Consider the following 15,639-nt stretch of genomic DNA (forward strand, 5'->3'; position numbering starts at 1 on the left):
TTAAAAAAAAAGAATTCATGAGAGACGTTTCACTTTTGAAATCAAATCAAGAAGCATGAACAAATCTATGTACAGACGAAGAAAAATATGACAATCATGGCTCTTTTTGTGAAGAACTTCCAAACCTTTGAACAAACCTCCACCACAATGAAATGTAATTGAAGCTGTAAAAAAAAAGTTTTAGGTAGTTATCACAAATTGGGGAAAAAGAAAGCCGTGAAAGTCTATTGGAATAGAAAAATGAGTGATCTCTCAAAAGGGAGATAATTCATCTATTAAAGACTTCTTGAGATCATCCTCACCTTGCAAGCTCTGATATCCAGCAAATGCAAAACAGAAAAAGTTTGCATGTCATCAACATAAGTAAAACATCTCTTACAGATAAAAAAAGAAGAGCATTGGTATAAACGCCCATACCTGGACATGGGAGACTTTTCGTGGATTTTGTGGCAATAGCTTTATCTTCTTGTGGATTTCATGGTGATAGCTTTTATATAAGAGAAGAAACAAAGGGAGGAGAAACGAAACCATAAATAAAGGAATAAAAAACAAACTGAATGATTCAGAGAATGTGTGGTAACGGCAATTGGCAGGGATGCGAGCGATTCCGACGAAGAGGAAGAGCCGGAGAGCCGGAGAGATCATCGATGGCGTTGAAGATTAGGGTTAGAAGAGATGGGCTTGAAACGGGCTATCTCGAATTGTTTTAAACCTATACAAATGACTTCGCTTTTTCTGTGAAGACTAAAAATATGTGTGGCATTGTAATTTAAAACTCTATGAGTGGTCTGAATTTCCAATCCGACGTGGACGCGCTTAGAAGGTTTGATATCCGCTTTTTGTATTATTTAGATTTTCGCTCTGACCCATTGATGCATTCTATATGATGATTATTCAATTAGTAAAAAATCTGAATCACAAATTAGTAGTTTAATTTGTGTTTTGCATTAGTGTTGTCGGTTAAGTTAACATAGTGCTAAAACCGTGAGTGACAACCTTACCGACACAGTACAAAACTTCAAATGGTCTTGCTTGCCACGCACAACACGTGGAAAAGATAACATTGTCCTTCTCAAAGCTTCGGCAATAATGGACCACTGGTTTGGTTGAACCACTAAAAAGAGTGCGTGTGTGTGTGTGTGTGTGTGTGTGTGAGGGACTCTATTTAAAAGCACTGCTTAACTCAATAATTATTCCATCGCTCCAAAATAAAAAAGAATAGCTAAAAGATGGCTCTCGAAGTCTGCGTGAAAGCCGCCGTTGGTGCCCCTGATGCTCTCGGCGACTGTAACTTCCCTTCTCTCTCTCTAGCTCTTTTTTTTTATATCAGATTATGATCTCTGATGATCTTCAAATGTAAAATTTATAATACATGATTTGTCTGTCGTTTCAGGCCCTTTCAGCCAACGGGTTCTCCTCACCCTCGAGGAGAAGAATCTTCCCTACAAAATGCATCTGATCAACATCTCCGACAAACCTCAATGGTCATTTTCTTTCTCTCACCCAAAAACCTTAGATTCGATCTTAGCTTGTTTCACCTGTTCTACTCATTGACAAGAAGCTGGCTTTGGTTTATATATGATACAGGTTCTTAGCCATTAGTCCTGAAGGGAAAGTACCAGTCCTCAAGAACGACGACAAGTGGGTGTCTGATTCCGACGTCATCACCGGCATTCTCGAGGAGAAGTATCCTGAGCCATCTCTCAAGACTCCTCCCGAGCTCGCCTCCGTTGGATCCAAAATCTTCGGTACCTTCGTGACCTTCTTGAAGAGCAAAGACTCCAGCGACGGATCCGAGAAGGCCTTGCTTGATGAGCTTGAAGCTCTCGAGACTCATCTCAAGACTCATGACGGTCCTTTCATCGCCGGAGGGAAAGTCAGTGCTGTGGATCTAAGCTTAGCACCGAAGCTTTACCATCTCAAGGTCGCTCTTGGCCACTACAAAAGCTGGTCTGTCCCCGAGAGCTTGCCTCATGTTCATGGCTACATGAAGGCTTTGTTCTCTCTTGACTCGTTTGAGAAAACAAAGACTGAGGAGAGGTATGTTATTGCAGGATGGGAACACAAGGTTAACCCCTAAAAACTACTACTAGTTTCGTCTGTTTGTGTGTGGTGGTGATGATTTGGTTCAATGTCTTATCTACTCTATCAACTCTTATCAGTAAAATAATGTTCCTGGACCTGTTATGTTTTGTTATTGTATCAATCAAATAATAAGCCTCTTTTGAGATAAGATTAGCGTCTAAAATTCGAATGAATCGTATCTCAGATTATTGAAATAGTACATGCAACTCATAAAGGGTGTTGTTTGTTCTCAAACAAACTGGTTGAGAAACTCATCCACGCTGGTGTACTTGACATCGGGGTAAAGCTCGGAAGCCTCCACTCCAACAGAAGGATCTATAGTGAAGGAGGTGAGATCACCTTGCACAAGTACTGCATGGATCAAACCCATCACAAAGTCCATTGGATGCTGAGCCTCTGCACCAAGTGAAAAGAAAGAAACTTTTAGAAATACTTTTTGACTGATTAGTATCAGATATTAAAAACGGTTTACATGGTAAAAGTGATCAACCAACCTTGGATGCTTTTGAGAAGTTCTTCCTCTGAAACATAAGTCTTCTCCAGAGTCTTACCGATCTTTCCCTCCCACAAGCTGACCATATCGTTCTGCGAGACAATGTTCTTGGGTGGATGGACGTAGAGAATCTTGTTAAGTGTTCTCGGGTCATCAACAGCTTTCATTGTATACGCAACGATGTCTTCTTCAGTGTTGATAATAGCTAGCAACAAAGAGACAGAAAAAAGAGAATCACAATTTCATTACATATACTGAACAAGTGATTGCGCTGAATGTAACGACAAGTGGGTGTCTCGAGTACCTTTAGCATCGCCACTGTCGTAGATGAAAACTTTGTCAGTAGGAGGGGTTCTGAGTCGCAAGTGGCATTGGCCCAAACTAGGCATGAAAAAGCCAGCAAAGCAACCTGTGACAACATACGTATAAGGTATCTCCGCGGCTTCTATGGCACGCCGTATCTGAGCTTTCATGATGAATTCCGATAGCGTAGGCTCGATGGCCACCGTACGGTCCACGTCGTTGCCAAATTCCGAAGGTAAGAATCTCTGCATGAAGAAAACAAATCTTTCTGAAAAATCCTATTGAAACATCTTCTTGATCATGTCAGAAAAGTATGGATGTAATGCATGTGTCTATAACCAAGTGTCGTTTAGCTCAACTTAAAAACACAAAGTCTTAAAAGTCACAAGATTGAGTGACATTCAGACAAAATTAATATTACATATTGTGGTTTGGGTCTAGACTCTAGAGACCATAGATCCTGAAGCCACAACCTCCTGTTAATTCAAAAATATGTGTTGAAAAAACGGACCTTGACATTTCCAGCTTCTTTGATGGCGTCGATGATATTGACCTGATCTAGAATCTGAGTTCGACCAAGGGCAGAAATCACGACATCTACTTGTTTGATCGCTTTGACCAAGCTCTCTTTCTCGTTTAAACTTCCCTGTTTGTTATTACAACAGAATCAGCGGACTCTAATCAACAAATATTATTTTAAAAAACAACATATTTTATGCAAGGTTAGAATAAGAGCAGAGTAAAAGAGAAAGCAGGTCAACGGGGTTTTATACAGACGTGATTCAAGGCGTTTTCCAAACATTTTAGGTACAACTGTGAATGCGCTACGATGTTTGGCACTATTATGCTTAAAATCTAATCGTTATAATTCGAAAATATCATCTAAAACGCTGATACCAATCTTAAAAGACAACCTGAGAGTGTTCACACGAAAAAAGTTACTATACGGAATTCAATTAACATTGAATCATGGCTGGAAATACGTAAACCTTTCTAGATTGGAAAAAACAAAAATGAATTAAAAAAAAAATAAGATAGAATTTTAAAACAAACGTAGGAGAAAGGGTTTAATAGTCAACGTACGTAGAGTATGGTTACGCCAAGATCTTTGAAACTCTGGACTAGTTTGGCCTTAACGGGATCGGTGAGAGAGGATTCTCTGACCAGAGCGAAAGTGGTGCGGCCAGACTTGACGCTTCCCTCCACGAAGACTTTTCCTATGTAGCCTGTCGCCCCGATCACCAGAATCTTGCTCGTCATCTCTTCTCTCTTCTTGTACTTCTTTTCCGTTGAATTTTGAGTTTCGGAGACGAGTGAATAAAAGAGAGCGAACCGACGACGCAGATTTATTGTAATCGTTTCACGAGGATTTAACGTGAAGTTACCTATGTACCCTGTCCTTGTTTGAGCTGCCTTATTTTGACCACAAATTGCCTTACTGGTAGTTGGCTTTGATTTTTCCCAATGAATAACGTTTTTTCGAAACAAAGTGGTTTTAAAAATTACGATCCTCACGGAATTACAGCCCACACAGCCACACAGGTCTCTCAGATGAAACACTATATGCGCATCTACCAAAAAGCATATTTTTAAAATCTTCGATATAGTTATTGGTTTAGTGGTTCGACCGGTTGAAACTCGGTATAGCTATTGGTTTAGTAGTCCGACGATTCAACCGATCAGACCGAATTTTATGTTTAAAAATAAATAAATATATAATCATATATTTATTTTATATAGATCTAAAATGCAGTTGTACATATAATATTTTTTCTTTTATTAATTAGACAATACATAATAATCATATGTTTAGTTATATGTACAGTTAACAAGTGAATACTATATCAAATAAAATTGATAAAAATAAATGATCAACTGTTTAAATAACGTATTTATTTATTTTAACAATTAAAAATCTTAAATTTTATAAATATAGCAAATTGAAAATATAATATGAAAATCAAAAAAAAAATATTTTAACATTTTTTTAAAAAAACGAGTTAAAAACTAATTAAAATAGTAAAAATTAAAAAGATATTAATTATATGTCAATTTTTTTAGAAACCATGTTTTGAAGTTGAACCAAATCACCTGTTTACCAGTTTTTCTTTAATCCAAATTTTAAACCGTCCAGTTTGCCACAAAGACCATTTACACCCTATTCAAATAGCACAAGACTTGTTATAACTTATAATAGACTGTTGATAAATGGTTCGATTACGAGTCAGGAAATAGGTATAACATAAAAAGAGTCAATTTCAGTACTACCAAAAGATGGCCACGCACCCATGCAGCCTGCTCATAAAATGATATCAAAATATGCAGAAATCTCACATTGTGAGATCACACTTCCTTCCCACACAACCAAAAATATAATGGTACATATAAAAAAAGATTAAAATCCCACACCATTGTTACATGATCTATACTCACATTCGGATACTAATACGGCCAACACATTAAAGTAACCACCATATCATACATAACATGTGACTTCCCAGTAATTAAATCATCACAAAAGAAAACTAAAATCACAATTCACCGAGATGACTTGTGATTAGCCGGTGACTCCAGCGCTGTTACTGGCGATTTTGGCGATGTGAGCTACTTGGAACTGCGGAACGTAATTGTTGGGTCGACCCTCTTCCTCCCTCGGCTCATTCAAGAACGCCCAGTTGCTTCTTTTCCACCTAACAACACACATCAATTCATCTTAATATTTTACAATGTCCAAAGTTATAAGATTGACTTCAATTAACCTACAAGGCTAGATAGTATCAAAGTATGCATATTACCATCCAGTCGTCTTGCTTTGGTTTTCATAACGATCCTCTATCCCCTGACTTTCCGCAACTTCCTGTGAACAAATTTTAAGGCTTCTTTTAAGATTTTTTTGGTAATTTATCAAGTCGATTACTAAAGATCACTGACGAATATTAATTCTTCTTTGGGGGCTGATTTAAAACTTGAATAAATAAATAGTTTGGTCCTGACCTGAGCTACCAAGTTGGAAACGGCTTGAACATGTTTCTCTTCGGTCTTCTTCTTTGTTTTCCAGAAAGCGTCGATTTCTTCTCTTGTCAGTGACTTGCACCTTCTCACTGTAAATTTTCAGTTTCATCATTATTTCGGAAAAAGATGACCATGTCTAAAATTTGTGTGCACAGTATCATTTAGATGATGGATATATGATATAATCCATGTACCGACGCATGACCATTAATTAGTCGTATGTGTATACATACATGGTTATATTTGATTACCTGAGTTGGGATCCTTTGTTGGAGAGTCCCATCCTGACATTAAAGAACCCATTTGCTCTTAATCTTTTTCCCAGTATGCTTTAAAATTTCTCTGATCAGTAGATATGTTGGAGTTGTGTGTTAACATTTTTGTATATATAGTGCTCCATGCAAGTGTGCGCAAGTCATCTAGATAATTCTTATCCCAAAGGATATTAAGTTTGTTTTTTTTTTTTCATCAAATACAGACTCATACTGATTATGTGAACCACTTCGGATCCATGTGAACGATAAACGACGGTTGTTTCCTGGCACTGCGTGCTAGGCTATTAAGTTTGTTTTTTATTATTATTTTACTCTGATCCAAGTTCATCTATATTATTAAAAGAGAAGTATCCATTAAAAAATACTCTTAAATTTTCTAACTTATTTACATTTCCATGCCACCGAGAATTAAATTAAATTACATATTTTAATGCTTGTCTTTTCCAGTTAAATTAATGAGTTTTCCTTAATCAAATTTAAATTTAGTGTCATTAAATGAACCTACATATTTTAATGTTTGTCTTTTCCAGTTAAATTAATGAGTTTTTCTTAATGAAATTTAAACTTAATGTCATTAAATGAACCTAAAAATACATCATATTTAACGTAGCTTATTACGGACGAGTACGGCCCAATAATAAACTTGAATTTTATTTTTACGAAAACGTGAATCACTTGACTTATGTAATATTTAAAATATATTAACTACAATATAACAAATGCATATAACCTACCTATACTTTAGTTTAAAATGATCATGCTCAAGTTTTATATAGTCAACTTACATCATGCATCGATCGATGTACAATAGTCAAACCACCTATAGTTTTCGTTTTCTTTATAGGATGTATCAACCAACCAATCATCTCACTGATTTTCTAAGCTTTATAAAAAAACAAATCAATAAATACAAACTCAAAATCCAATATCTTCTATTAATCAAAACAGAATATCTTCAAATTCGTATCTTTAATGTACCTATTAAATATAGAAACTGTAACCATAATTATACTAATTATACGATTAGATTTGATTCCAACCAATTGATCTATTACTTCGGTAATTGATTTGCTTGCAGAAGAAGAAACAATAAATTTAAAATTTATAAGAATATAAAGATATAGAGATTCCAACCAATTGCTTATATTTGCGTATGATTTTCGCATAATAAGCTTCAAATTGAACATTGAAAAAGATAGAGAGATTTTTTTAAGCTTTTACCGACACAGAACTTAAACAAAACGAAGAGTTAGAGATAATTTTTTTTTGTTACACTTCCCGGAAAAAAACGGTTACAACATGGGCTTTCATAATATGGCTTTTTAACATATTAATGTTATGGACATTTAATAATTATCTTGACGAAAAAAAAAGACTATAAATAATTTATTATTAACAAAAGTATGAAATTATTTACAATTTGATGACTAATTCATCACTTTTTTTTATATGTTAAATTTTTTATAGAAGTTTAAAAATTATTTTATTTTCTTTAAACATGTATAACTAATTTATAATTTTTTATGCCATACTAAGTCATGATATAATATTTCTTCATATTTTACATTAATAACCATTGTTTTTATACATCGTCTACAATTCTCTAATTACGTCTATTTGTTCAATTTTGTATATGATATCGAATATTCATCATAAATAGATGGTTTAAGATGCCAAAAAATTATTTACTTTATGAATATAATACATCAAATATTATAAATACATTATTTAGTTAAATAAATACCCATAAACCGAAAATTTATATCCATGCTGGCGCGCAGATTATTTAAGAAGGAATCAATCCCATCAAACTATTTTTTTTTTCCGGCTATTGGAAACTACAGATAAGCGCCCACTGATTTAGGTAATTGTTTTGATTAAACTATTGAAAATTGCTGAGAGATATTTTAGCATGCTTCCCACCGACGTTATTGAGTTTATAACCAGCTTATCTTGTCTATCTCTTTTGAGGGTATGAATATATTATCCTATTTTTCATTCGAATCCGATATTTCTTTAAAACAGAATTTGTTATAACGAAGATACAAAACACTAAATATGATGTCGCAGTTTTGTCTTTTAGGATAGAACGATCCATGTCAATGTGATAACCTCGGAAATTATTTGAAGTGGAAAATTCAATCCGTAACAGATTATTTGAACAAATTCAACAACTAAACGTGAAATAAACAATCGAATACTGTCGTCGTTAATGGTTTTCTGACTTAAGAAGAGCAGGAATTAGCTGACACGTGTACGATGCGTGGCAGACACATCTTACATGGACATTATCATCTCCTTGAAATTTTCAAAATGATCTAGTGGATCCACGCGGTGGAAGAAATTATATATTCGCTTTCTACAAAGTAGATAAAGACATTAAAAAGAAGGGAATTCGAGATTTGAAACAAAAGTTAGCTAGCCTATAGATAATGAAATAGCTGCTACAAATGCCTGGTTAGTGTTTTCATTTTCCCCAAGATGCTAGTTAAAACTTAAAAGTTAAAACAAACACCGGTTCAGCATTGTGGCCGGTTAAGGCGGCACGAAATGAAACCGATTGATCTTTTGGAAACTGTAGAATAGAAAATGAAGCGGCGAATGGTTTCCAAAAGTCCAAAGGAAAAAGATTATTACATAACACAACACTGTAACTACTACAGTTTTAAAATCAATGGAGGAAACATAAAACTCTGAAACGTGAGTTCACTCGCAACATTAAACTCTGGAGGAATGATGAAAGCTTCAAAAGTTCCTTTCACTTTGAAACATCTTCTATCGTCTCACTCTGTTAAATCCGGACCCAAACGATGGTGATGCGCCCATATCGATCTTCAATCTATCCGAAGGCAGAAACTTCCGCGCTTCCATATGCTTAAACATCCTCCTCGCATCTTTCTCAAACCCACCGGTCTTCAACCCAGTGATCACTCTCTCAAACTCGTTAGGTCCCATCTGATCTCTCTTAGCTTCCAAAACACCAAGTGCTTGCAGAGTCTTCTTCTCGTTCCTGGCGGTAGAGTACATATAGCACAAGCTCACCTGGAGCTCAAACGGTGGAGCTTCCCCTAGCTGGGAGATCTTAACCAGAAGCTGCTCAGCTTCCTCGATAAGCCCGAGAGTAGCCATCCAATCAACAAGAACCGTGTAAGTGATCACACCGATCTCAATCCCGTCTTTCTCGAGCTGCAGCAACAGCCTCAGCGCTTTATCCAACGAGTTCTCTCTCTTATACGCTCGGATCATATTGGCAATGCACTTATCATCGGGTTTGAACCCGCGCGTTCTCATCTGATCGAAGTTGATTTTGGCTTTATCCGCTTTCCCTGCTCTCCCGTACGCTTCCACGAGCAAGCCATAAGCTTCGAAACAGTTCGTGTCCTGCATCGAGTTAAAAATCCCAGCAGCTCCGTCGGCGTCTCCCGTTTGCGCAAAAGCTCGAAGCATGGCCATGTAGACTTCATCCGAACACTTCATGTCTCTTGCCTCCATGTCTCTCATCAACCTCTCGCCTAGTTTGGGCTTGCCAGCGTTCACGTAGCCCATGATCATCGATGTGTAGATCTTATTGTCTGGACGTAAACCATAGCTCTTCAAGCTCTCGAACGCCTCGGTGGCTCGCTCGAGGTTGCCTGATTTGCTGTACAGATGGATCAACGCAGTCGCGATCGAAATGTCTGGAAATATCCCATTTTGAGACATTTTCTTGAGTATCCTCTCGACATCTTCCGTGTGGTTCTCTTTGGCATGGAAGTGTATGAGCTTTGAGTAGTCCGAGATGCTTGCCCTGAACGATTTATCTTCCAGAACATGTTCTGCCACCTGTTGAAACATCAAAACCAGTACCAAATTGATTTAAAACACAAACAACCTTACACTATTGATATAAACAACAAACATGATCCTATTAAAAGAACTACATAAATCAAATCACAGGACTTACTAGCCAGAAACTAACCATGACTCTATTAACTGATACTAATCTCCAATTAGCAAATTTGATACGAGTCAAGAACCAACACTATAGGAGAGTATAGGCCAAAGGTGTAACCTTTAAGTATGCATTGGTGTTTGCTTCTCTAAGCTGATCAAGCAAAGCAATCCAGTCAACACGTTGAGGCTCCAATAACTCAACCCATTCAGCAATCAATCCCGAAGGATCATCCTTTTCCTCCAAAGACTCGAGCTTCTCCATAACCAATTTGCATTTTCCAGTAACAGGTTTGGCCTCTCTCCAATCAGCTTCCTCCTCAGCTTCGTGGATCTTATCAGCCACTTCACCCCATTTCGGATCAGACAACTCAAGCCCGTAGATCTTGTACTTGAACTTGCCCTTACGCTTAGGAAGAGAGATACTCCGAGGTTGAGCTTCATCAGAGTCAACAACAGACACGTCTTCTCCTTCCTCATCAGCCATAGTTTCGGAATCTCGAATTGAAGTGTCCAAATCACGCATCTGTTCCAAGCTCTCGTTAAACTCAGCTTCCTCCATCTTGTCCCTCGCCCATGTGAACCTAAGCTCCCTAAGCAAATCCCCACGGATCCCAATCTCTCCAGCGAACCTGCACATCTCCATCACCTCGGGAGACTGAACGTACACCTTCATCTTCTCCTTCTTCCTCTCCTTGTACATATCTTTCAGCACCGTGTTGCTAACTTCCCAGATCGTAGCCCACAGATCGTCGCTGAACTCCGACGACGGAGAAGGCGGCGGAGCTGCTGATGATGATGATCCTCCGACCTTGCTGAACCCGCCTCTCTCGATCTCCGCCACGACTTTCTCGACGATGAGCAGGAGCATGCCGTCGACCATCTTCTTGTCGGAGTCCGGGAAGGCTTCCGAGACTTTCCCGCGCATTATCCAGACGAATCGGGAGAGGAACTCGTTCGTGGTCCCGTCTTCTTCTTCTTCGTCCTCGTCGTGAATCTGGGAGGAGGCGGTGAGGCGGGACTCGCGCGTAGAGTGGAAATGGCGAGTGAGAGACGATGAAACGGGTCTAGGGATTGGTTCGTCGTAGCTTCTCAGATGACGATCGGAGCGAGAAATCGACGGTGTGGCGGCGGAGAAGTTTCTGCGGAAAGGTTGGGGTTTTGAAGACGAGAGTGAAATGCGACGGATCGCTTGTCGAGAGAGAAGGAGAGATTTCATCTTCTCCGATGGGGTTTTGAACAGAGATGAAGGTGGATTGGTAAAACCCTAAGCCCTTGCTAAATATTGAGTGGGGGGGAAGAGAAGAAGATGAGGTCAAGATCACAGAAATGGAACTCGAACTAGGGTTGTGCCTTGCCGTTCTCGTAATTTTTCGCAGAGGACCCTCAATTTTATGATATAATTCTCATTTCATCCAATACATCTACATTCTCTGTTTCGATCCAATACATCATATGCATCTTTTTGATATTTTCGGTTTTGCACAAGACAATAACATCTTCTTGTATATTAAAACACAAGTCACAACCACCTTGATTTATGTGTGATTTTTTTAAAAATAGACTCATACATATTTCTACAAAGTCATGTTACATTTAATCTCTAATCTTATCATTTAAATTTTGGACCTACCAGAAATTTTTATTTGGCTATCAATAATTGGATTTAAAGAATAGATGATCCATTGGATTATTAAATAGTATAAATTAAATAGATATAATTTAATGTTGTAATACTATACCTTCATATGTTAAATATTTAAATATTTATCGATATTATCTTTTAAAATTATAAATATTTTTTTTTAAATAACAAAAATCATTATCTAACAATGATTAATCTATACTGCCTTAAACCAATAATTTTTTTTTAAAACTATATAGTTTATTTTAAAAATTAAACAAAAACTAAATGTTTAATTATTTACTCGATAATATAAATCTATGAAGCGAAAAATTTAATTTTTAAAAAACTTTCTAAATTTGTGAAATGTTACAATATCTTTGAATATGACAATAAAACAATATTTTACTAATCTTTATATATATAGTTACGATTTAAATAATGAAATAATAATCCGAAAATATATATATAGAAGAAGATACAAATACATATGAAAGTTTAAAACAATCTATTCAATGAAAAAAATATACCGTAAACTTATTATGTTTTAAAAATTGATAGACATATATATTATAATATATACCAATTTAGAATTGAAAACAAAATATTTATATAAAAATAAATGAAAACGCGCGGTTGCGCGGATCGAGATCTAGTTTTATTAACATACGAAGGATCAACAATTTTTACGTAATTATATGACACTCTTATTAACTTGTATTTTGTTAATAAAAATAAATAATCTATACTAATAAAGTCAGTTTTTTAATCTCCATGGGGGAATAATGACATCTGTCACCTGCTGATTGGGTCATATTTTCGTATTGGGCTTTATTGCATAAACTGTGTTATGTTTTTGAATAATATAGTGTCAGACCCGTTTCATAAAATATCCCTCAGACCCGGGAAGGACTCACGTCCTCTAGGTCAAACCTTCCTCCCACGGACGCCGCTCTCTGCAGATGAAGTCGATTGATAACTCTGTGGCCGTTTCAACGTTTTCATGTTGCTCATCTTTATTGTTTCTTATCTTTATTTCCTGTCAATTCACATTGATTCCAACTCTTTCGCTTCCATGGTTACTCAGTAGAGCTTCGGTATAAATACCTCCTCATCCAGACATGGTCATTACAGCTACGACAAGAATCAGAAAATCACTTTTTTCAAGTAACTGTTATTACCATGGCGAATTCTCAAGTCCTTCTTGCCGATTTGAAAGCAGGTCGCTGTTCGAACGTTGCGGAGGTCCGGTTGTTAAGGTTTTGGGAGGCCATTAATGTTAGGAAAGGGGGAGAGCTTATGAGTGTTGATATGCTCTTTGTTGATGAAAATGTAAGGATCTTAGCATAATTATTTCATTAGGATTCTGATTAGTTTTACGCCGTTTGCGATTGTTACATAAACATTGTTCTAACTTTAAAATTTCTTCCTGCTGACAGTCAACGCTAACGCAAGGATCTGTTGGGGCGAACCGTCAGCTAAGGTTCAGAGATCGTCTCAGTGAAGGCTCTCTCTACACGTTAACCGGATTTGACGTCACACGCAGCAACACCAATTTCCGTTTGTCTGATGCTCCTTTCTCGATTTGGTTCAATGAAGGAACCAAACTTGAGAAGATTCCAGCGTCTGTTAGGCCCATACCATACCTACGGAGCTTTTCAGGTTCATGCCATACAGCCAAATACTTGAGCTCGCAAACACTGGCAAGCAGCTTCCTGGTATGTAATTTTATGTTTAGTAGTTTGTATGGTTCTGTTATAGCATGTGTTAACGTAAACCCCATATATGTTGATCAGACATAATAGGTGAGTTGAATGCGATCAGAAGCACAATCACAGACCGTTTACCAGGGGCACAGCGTGTCATGCTAACTCTGCGTCTTGAAAGGTTTTTGCTGTTTTACGAACACCATTTTTAGAATGAATCTTCATAGCATCAATTGACTTTCCAGTATTCATTCTCTGCAGTGGCGAAAACGTGTGTGTGAGTATGTTTGACTCCATGGCTCTTGCGTTTCATGCCAAACTTGACAGTTATGGGAGGGAGCCCAAAGTCATAATTGTTACTAGCGTCAATCCTAAGATAGTTGGTGGTATGCCTTTTTTTTGTTACATGTTTTTAGTTGCACTCATACATATGTTCCTCGAATCCACGGCACTCTCTATTTGTTTGTGACTTAAATCTTTTTATTTATCTTTTTGTGTTTTGTCAGGCCGTCTGTTTTTGAATGGTACTTCCGGCACACATCTTTACTTTGACTCTGAGACAGCCGCCGGGAAAGATTTGTTTGACACGTACGTCTCATAATTTTACTTAGAGTTACACAACTTGATGTTGTTGCAAGTAGAGCAAGCCTTAGATTTACTGATTTGATGAGCGTCTTTGCTTTCCTTCTCTTTTCAGGTTGCCAGGTCATGGGGGAGACCCAGGATCATCTACTTCGAAGGTCGTTCATGCACAGAAGATTGAACCAATGACCATCTCCGAGCTTAACCAGTTCATTACCACCGCTGATTCACAGGTGATGTATCTTTTCCTATATCTACAAGTTGCAAATCCTAAATTAATGAAACATGTTGAGCTTATTCTTGTGATTGGTCTGCATCTTCAACACTTGACAGATAATAGAGTTTCTTTGCACCGCTAAGGTCACTGGTATCCAGCAGGATGACGGTTGGTGTTATATTGGTTGCTCCGGTTGTTCAAAGAAACTTGTCCGGGAGATATCCTCTTTCACATGTGCTTCATGCAATGAAACTAATGATGTTGCTGCGCTCAGGTTAGTAAGATTTAGCTTTTGTGTATTAACCGTATTTAAAGAAAATAACATCAAGTTGCAGTCACTAACGTTGTATGAAATAGGTACCGAGTGACGTTGTCTGTCTCAGACAACACTGACACCGCATCTTTCCTAGCTTTTGATATGGAGATGGCTAAACTAACTAACATTCAAGCATCTGAGGCTGCTCAAATTGTGGTATGACCTTCCATCAACCCCTCGCCAATACGTTCTGATATGGCTGTTGCTAAGAATACTTATAGAACAATGTTTCACGGTGTGCAGGGGATTGGTGTTGATGCTCAGGTTGACACGGAACTTCCTCGGTCCCTTGCTGATATTGTTGGAAAAACCTACACCTTCCAGCTCAAATTGAATGATTTCAATTTCTCCTCCAAGCACCAAACCTTCACTATCTCTCGCATCTTTCCGGAGCGAGTGTTTGCGCCCATGCCTGCATTTGTAGTTGCTGTGTGTTTCTAATATGTTGTTAAATATGTTATTGTTTCCAGTGTCTGCAGTAATTAATATGTTCGTTTGTTTCATCCTTTATAGGACGGAGCAGATGTTCCCGTCGATGCACCTCCTGAGGTAGTGGCTCAGCCACCAAATGCCAACGTTGGAACCACTTCCACTGTAGCAGACAATCCAACTTCATCTGATGCTTCAACTGCTAAACGTCCACCACCGGCCAAAGACCAAGATGATGTTGACAAGACTGCCCCAAAGAAGGCACATGTGGAATGAGTCCATTACTCTAGCTTGAACAACCACAGCTGCTTCAGTTTCTAATTATGCTCTACTTTTTTAATTTCTCCTTTTGGACTATCTCGCTTTGTCTTTTAAAGTGTTGTGTCATGCTTTAGTGTTTTTCTTGTGGTTGTGAACTATTTCGCTTTGGCTTTTAAATGAATGTGGTTGTTCTTTTTATTTTATAAATCTACTCCTCTTCTTATATCATTGTACTTAGCAAGACTTAAAAATATTCTTATGAGTTTGAAAATTTTGCATGGTTTTAGTGACCATAACAGATATAACTGAGAAACGGTTAGCATATATATTCCACTCACTTTGCATTTTTATACTATATTTCTACTATTTTAATTTCCCCTTTTGAACTATCTCGGTTTGTCTTTTA

General features: G+C 37.4%; 5 protein-coding genes across 8 annotated transcripts; 2 read left to right on the forward strand and 3 right to left on the reverse strand.

Annotated features, from left to right (window-relative positions):
* Positions 1–1,122: 1,122 nt before the first annotated feature.
* Positions 1,123–2,233, forward strand: LOC125594897 (glutathione S-transferase DHAR1, mitochondrial-like). The gene is made up of 3 exons (XM_048770897.1): positions 1,123–1,287; positions 1,394–1,484; positions 1,588–2,233. The coding sequence occupies exons 1-3, from the start codon at positions 1,230–1,232 to the stop codon at positions 2,078–2,080; spliced, it is 642 nt and encodes a 213-aa protein (XP_048626854.1). The 5' UTR covers positions 1,123–1,229; the 3' UTR covers positions 2,081–2,233.
* LOC125594896 (isoflavone reductase homolog P3-like) lies at positions 2,212–4,316 on the reverse strand. Of its 2 annotated transcripts, none has more exons than XM_048770896.1 (5): positions 3,965–4,316; positions 3,393–3,527; positions 2,883–3,126; positions 2,580–2,783; positions 2,212–2,481 (listed from the first exon to the last, which is right to left on the reverse strand). In XM_048770896.1, exons 1-5 carry the CDS (start codon positions 4,139–4,141, stop codon positions 2,315–2,317), a joined length of 927 nt encoding a protein of 308 aa, XP_048626853.1. In that variant the 5' UTR covers positions 4,142–4,316; the 3' UTR covers positions 2,212–2,314. The 2 variants fall into 2 exon arrangements, with proteins under 2 accessions (XP_048626853.1, XP_048626852.1); XM_048770895.1 differs by having other exon boundaries at positions 2,212–2,505; positions 3,965–4,238.
* An 827-nt stretch (positions 4,317–5,143) lies between these two features.
* LOC125594901 lies at positions 5,144–6,256 on the reverse strand. Its single transcript, XM_048770903.1, has 4 exons — positions 6,145–6,256; positions 5,876–5,982; positions 5,677–5,738; positions 5,144–5,571 (listed from the first exon to the last, which is right to left on the reverse strand). The coding sequence occupies exons 1-4, from the start codon at positions 6,194–6,196 to the stop codon at positions 5,439–5,441; spliced, it is 354 nt and encodes a 117-aa protein (XP_048626860.1). The 5' UTR covers positions 6,197–6,256; the 3' UTR covers positions 5,144–5,438.
* A 2,495-nt stretch (positions 6,257–8,751) lies between these two features.
* Positions 8,752–11,519, reverse strand: LOC125594900 (protein NUCLEAR FUSION DEFECTIVE 5, mitochondrial-like). The gene is made up of 2 exons (XM_048770900.1): positions 10,220–11,519; positions 8,752–9,990 (listed from the first exon to the last, which is right to left on the reverse strand). Exons 1-2 carry the CDS (start codon positions 11,315–11,317, stop codon positions 8,944–8,946), a joined length of 2,145 nt encoding a protein of 714 aa, XP_048626857.1. The 5' UTR covers positions 11,318–11,519; the 3' UTR covers positions 8,752–8,943.
* Positions 11,520–12,603: 1,084 nt separating this feature from the next.
* On the forward strand, positions 12,604–15,431 carry LOC106397191 (probable replication factor A 73 kDa subunit). 3 transcript variants are annotated; one of them, XM_013837765.3, is made up of 11 exons: positions 12,606–12,846; positions 12,945–13,054; positions 13,162–13,440; positions 13,519–13,609; positions 13,690–13,814; positions 13,935–14,016; positions 14,126–14,243; positions 14,344–14,501; positions 14,585–14,699; positions 14,787–14,972; positions 15,057–15,431. In XM_013837765.3, exons 3-11 carry the CDS (start codon positions 13,389–13,391, stop codon positions 15,246–15,248), a joined length of 1,119 nt encoding a protein of 372 aa, XP_013693219.1. In that variant the 5' UTR covers positions 12,606–12,846; positions 12,945–13,054; positions 13,162–13,388; the 3' UTR covers positions 15,249–15,431. The 3 variants fall into 3 exon arrangements, with proteins under 3 accessions (XP_013693218.1, XP_013693219.1, XP_013693220.1); XM_013837766.3 differs by having other exon boundaries at positions 12,606–12,819; XM_013837764.3 differs by having other exon boundaries at positions 12,604–13,054.
* Positions 15,432–15,639: the final 208 nt, after the last annotated feature.

The sequence above is a fragment of the Brassica napus genome, assembly GCF_020379485.1.
Source record: "Brassica napus cultivar Da-Ae chromosome C5 unlocalized genomic scaffold, Da-Ae chrC05_Random_43, whole genome shotgun sequence".
Taxonomy (NCBI): Eukaryota; Viridiplantae; Streptophyta; class Magnoliopsida; order Brassicales; family Brassicaceae; genus Brassica; species Brassica napus.

Excerpts from the sequence above, each read along its gene's own strand:
- LOC125594900 (XM_048770900.1), bottom strand. The coding sequence starts at position 11,317 with ATGAAATCTCTCCTTCTCTCTCGACAAGCGATCCGTCGCATTTCACTC. Across the intron at positions 9,991-10,219 it reads ACACCAATGCATACTTAAAG|GTGGCAGAACATGTTCTGGA; the intron begins GTTACACCTTTG and ends ATGTTTCAACAG.
- LOC125594897 (XM_048770897.1), top strand. The coding sequence starts at position 1,230 with ATGGCTCTCGAAGTCTGCGTGAAAGCCGCCGTTGGTGCCCCTGATGCT. Across the intron at positions 1,288-1,393 it reads CCCTGATGCTCTCGGCGACT|GCCCTTTCAGCCAACGGGTT; the intron begins GTAACTTCCCTT and ends CTGTCGTTTCAG. Across the intron at positions 1,485-1,587 it reads ATCTCCGACAAACCTCAATG|GTTCTTAGCCATTAGTCCTG; the intron begins GTCATTTTCTTT and ends TATATGATACAG.
- LOC125594896 (XM_048770895.1), bottom strand. The coding sequence starts at position 4,141 with ATGACGAGCAAGATTCTGGTGATCGGGGCGACAGGCTACATAGGAAAA. Across the intron at positions 3,127-3,392 it reads AAGAAGCTGGAAATGTCAAG|AGATTCTTACCTTCGGAATT; the intron begins GTCCGTTTTTTC and ends TTCTTCATGCAG. Across the intron at positions 2,784-2,882 it reads CGACAGTGGCGATGCTAAAG|CTATTATCAACACTGAAGAA; the intron begins GTACTCGAGACA and ends CTTTGTTGCTAG.
- LOC106397191 (XM_013837764.3), top strand. The coding sequence starts at position 13,389 with ATGCCATACAGCCAAATACTTGAGCTCGCAAACACTGGCAAGCAGCTT. Across the intron at positions 13,610-13,689 it reads CTAACTCTGCGTCTTGAAAG|TGGCGAAAACGTGTGTGTGA; the intron begins GTTTTTGCTGTT and ends CATTCTCTGCAG. Across the intron at positions 14,017-14,125 it reads GGGAAAGATTTGTTTGACAC|GTTGCCAGGTCATGGGGGAG; the intron begins GTACGTCTCATA and ends TTCTCTTTTCAG.
- LOC125594901 (XM_048770903.1), bottom strand. The coding sequence starts at position 6,196 with ATGGGTTCTTTAATGTCAGGATGGGACTCTCCAACAAAGGATCCCAAC. Across the intron at positions 5,739-5,875 it reads TTTCCAACTTGGTAGCTCAG|GAAGTTGCGGAAAGTCAGGG; the intron begins GTCAGGACCAAA and ends ATTTGTTCACAG. Across the intron at positions 5,572-5,676 it reads CAAAGCAAGACGACTGGATG|GTGGAAAAGAAGCAACTGGG; the intron begins GTAATATGCATA and ends GTGTGTTGTTAG.